Source organism: Ambystoma mexicanum, chromosome 3p, assembly GCF_040938575.1.
Source record: "Ambystoma mexicanum isolate Mex_15411 chromosome 3p, UKY_AmexF1_1, whole genome shotgun sequence".
In the NCBI taxonomy this organism is placed as follows: domain Eukaryota; kingdom Metazoa; phylum Chordata; class Amphibia; order Caudata; family Ambystomatidae; genus Ambystoma; species Ambystoma mexicanum.
Window position 1 is genome coordinate 56,931,375 of NC_090925.1, and position 3,032 is coordinate 56,934,406.

Consider the following 3,032-nt stretch of genomic DNA (forward strand, 5'->3'; position numbering starts at 1 on the left):
TCTAAGCTCATCAAGGACTGCGCAGACCGTTTCACCCCGCTATTCACATCCTTCATCAATGCGTCGTTCAAAACAGACATTATCCCAGCCAGCCTCAAAGAGGCCTGGGTCTGCCCACTCCTAAAACAACCAACTCTCAACCCTCTACAACCCAATAACTATAGACCAATAACCTCTGTGCCATTCCTCCTGCCCACTGCCAAATCCAACACTTTCTGGAAACCCACTCCATCCTAGGAACCAGACAATCGGGCTTCCGGAAAGGACATGGCACTGAAACAGCTCTGGTGGATCTTAAGAACCAGATCACCCAAATCATGGATAAAGGCAAGCCTGCCTTGCTACGGTCCCTTGATGTCTCAACAAACTTTGACCTGATTGACCACAAGACTCTCACATCTCACCTCACACTTTCAGCTAACTTCTCCAAAGAAGCAGCACGCTGGGTCAGTTCCTTCCTCGAAGGAAGAGCCATGAAGGTTTACTCTGACATAGCAAACGCTAAACCTACCAAAATCCACTACGGAGTCCCCCAAGGGTCCTGCACAGCACCCACATTATACAACTTTTTCACAAAGCCCCTTTTCGACAAGCTGGACTGACTTGGTATCGCGAACACTAATTACGCAGACGATACACAAGTACTTCTACCCTTCTCTGGCTCATACTACAAAGACGCCAATACACTCCACATGATCTACTCCACTATCCAGACCTGGAAGGTGGTAAATGGCCTCTGCCTGAATGGGATAAGACGGAGATCATGATACTAGACCAAAAACACCCTGACCAAGCTTGACAAACTATATGCCAACTTTACCATTGACAACTCCACGATCCCTGTATCTACAGCAGTCAAAACACTGGGAGTGTACTTAGACTCATCACTTACCAGGACCAGACACGTTAGTGGCATTACCTCCTCCTCAGCACACACCACCAAACTAATAAACGCCATAAAACCTTACCTATCCAAACCCAACTGCCTATCCATAGCCAGAGCAACCATTGGGGCAAAACTAGACTACTGTAACACCCTTCTGGCTGGCACATCCGAAAAAAACCTGAACAGGCTTCAAGTCACGCAAAATAATGCTCTCTGGGCTGCCCAAAGCATCCCAAGAAGGGAACACTTCTCCCAGGCCAGGCAATCAGCTCATTGGCTCCCAGTCAAAAAATGCATCACTTTCAAAATCCTGACCCTCACACATAAATGCCTCACTCTATCCGCACCATCATACCTTTCTGAGACCATCTCCAAGTCCTCTTCCACACGACCCACCAGGACACAATACTCCAACCAACTCCACATCCCACACATCAACAGAGCCAAAGCCGGCGGATTAGGCTTCTTATATATTGCGACCAAACTCTGGAATGCACTTCCCACAGACATTAGAGCAGAAAACTCACTTCTGGCATTTCGTAAGAAACTCAAGATCCAGCTCCTTGCGCAGTAAACTGTAACCGTACCTGTAAATATGAAAAACCTCATAGGTAAATATGTAAAAATTGTTGAAACCATTTGTATCACCATGTATATGTAACTAAGCCATGTATGTAATAAGTGCCACGATGCCCCTGGGCTGATGCGCGCGCCACAAATCTGAATAAATGAATAGGACAACACTTTGCGGCCCGCTTTGAGGATGTGGCAGCACAAACAGTATTCACCCACCAACAGGAGGAACTCGAAGCAGTAGCCACAGAAGAAAGACCAGCAAACATCCAACCCTGCAGGGACTGCAGACTGCTACACTTAGAACCACACTTTCCATTCCAAATTCCTTCTCTTTTGTTGCTCAATCTCCGCTCTCCTCCCATTTGCTGTTTCCCACACCCAGCTGTGTGCCACCACATTATGTTCCATGCCCCTTACAATCTAATGCCCCTTAACTTCTCCTCCCATCTCGCCCTTTCCTTTCCCATGCCCTTTCCCTTTCTCTCTTCCTTTACCAGCTCCTTTCCCCTTTCCTTTATGCTCATTGTCTTTTGCATGTTCATTCCCTTTCTCACACCTCATCTCTTCTCGTTTCCCCTTTCCTTTTTCCTCTTTTCCTTGTCGATGCCCCTTCCCTTTCTCACTCCCATGGCCTTCCCTTTCCTTTGTTTTCTCGCCTTTTCCTTCCTCTTTCCCCTTTTCTTTCCCATGGCAGCCCCCCTTTTCCCTCCTTTTTTCTCTGACTTTCCCTTGCTCCCCATTTCCAGCCTCTGGATCTCCATCCTCCTTTTCCTCGCTCGATTCTTTGCTTTCTTCTCTGGCATGTCGTGATTCTTTGTGTCTTTGCTCTGCATCTTCCTCCTTCTCTTCCACTAACATTCCATCAGCCTTGCCTTGGATTCCTTCTTCGGTGGCTTGGCATTTACGCCTTGGTCCTTGTCCTTCATATTTCATGACTCATCCCTCACCACACTCAGCAGGAAATTGGTCCTCTGGTTTCTCCACCCTGCGATGTCCTGATCGAAGAGAAGAATCAGAATCAATAAATGTCACAGAAAGCATTTCAGCAGGCTTGCCTTAAACCGTGAACAAGTAGGGCATTGACTCTAGGCCATGCGGTTATGGTGACCTATTGTCTATAGTCCACCAGGCCTAACTCCCTACACTACCTACCCTACTGTGCTTGCCAGATTGAAGGCAGCAGTGGCTCCTTCTAATATCTGCTGTAGAGCTGAGAGGACCTTTGGATTTGATTCAAACATTGAGACGACTCCTGCACAGTTTCTACTAAAAATGCTATTCGTGACTTTTTCTTTTGTACTACTAAGGACACATAAAAAGTAAATAAAGTATTCCTGTGATGGAATGGAAAACACCTGCTTGCTTAGCTCGAATGAAAAGCCACATTATAATAATACAAATCTATAAAGTGACATATCTTCATTCTTAATGAAATGTACATTTGAGATTTAGTGATTATAAATACAGACATCAGTGACAAAATAATCAGGGTTTTTCGCTTGGACCAAGTCCTCTCTGGTCCAATTGTAGCTTAGATTCTGTACACAATTGGGTTGTTGCATTTTGTACA

General features: G+C 45.9%; 1 protein-coding gene across 1 annotated transcript; it reads right to left on the minus strand.

Annotated features, from left to right (window-relative positions):
• Positions 1-1,882: 1,882 nt before the first annotated feature.
• On the minus strand, positions 1,883-2,395 carry LOC138579733 (high mobility group nucleosome-binding domain-containing protein 5-like). The gene has a single exon (XM_069649970.1). It carries the CDS (start codon positions 2,393-2,395, stop codon positions 1,883-1,885), a length of 513 nt encoding a protein of 170 aa, XP_069506071.1.
• Positions 2,396-3,032: the final 637 nt, after the last annotated feature.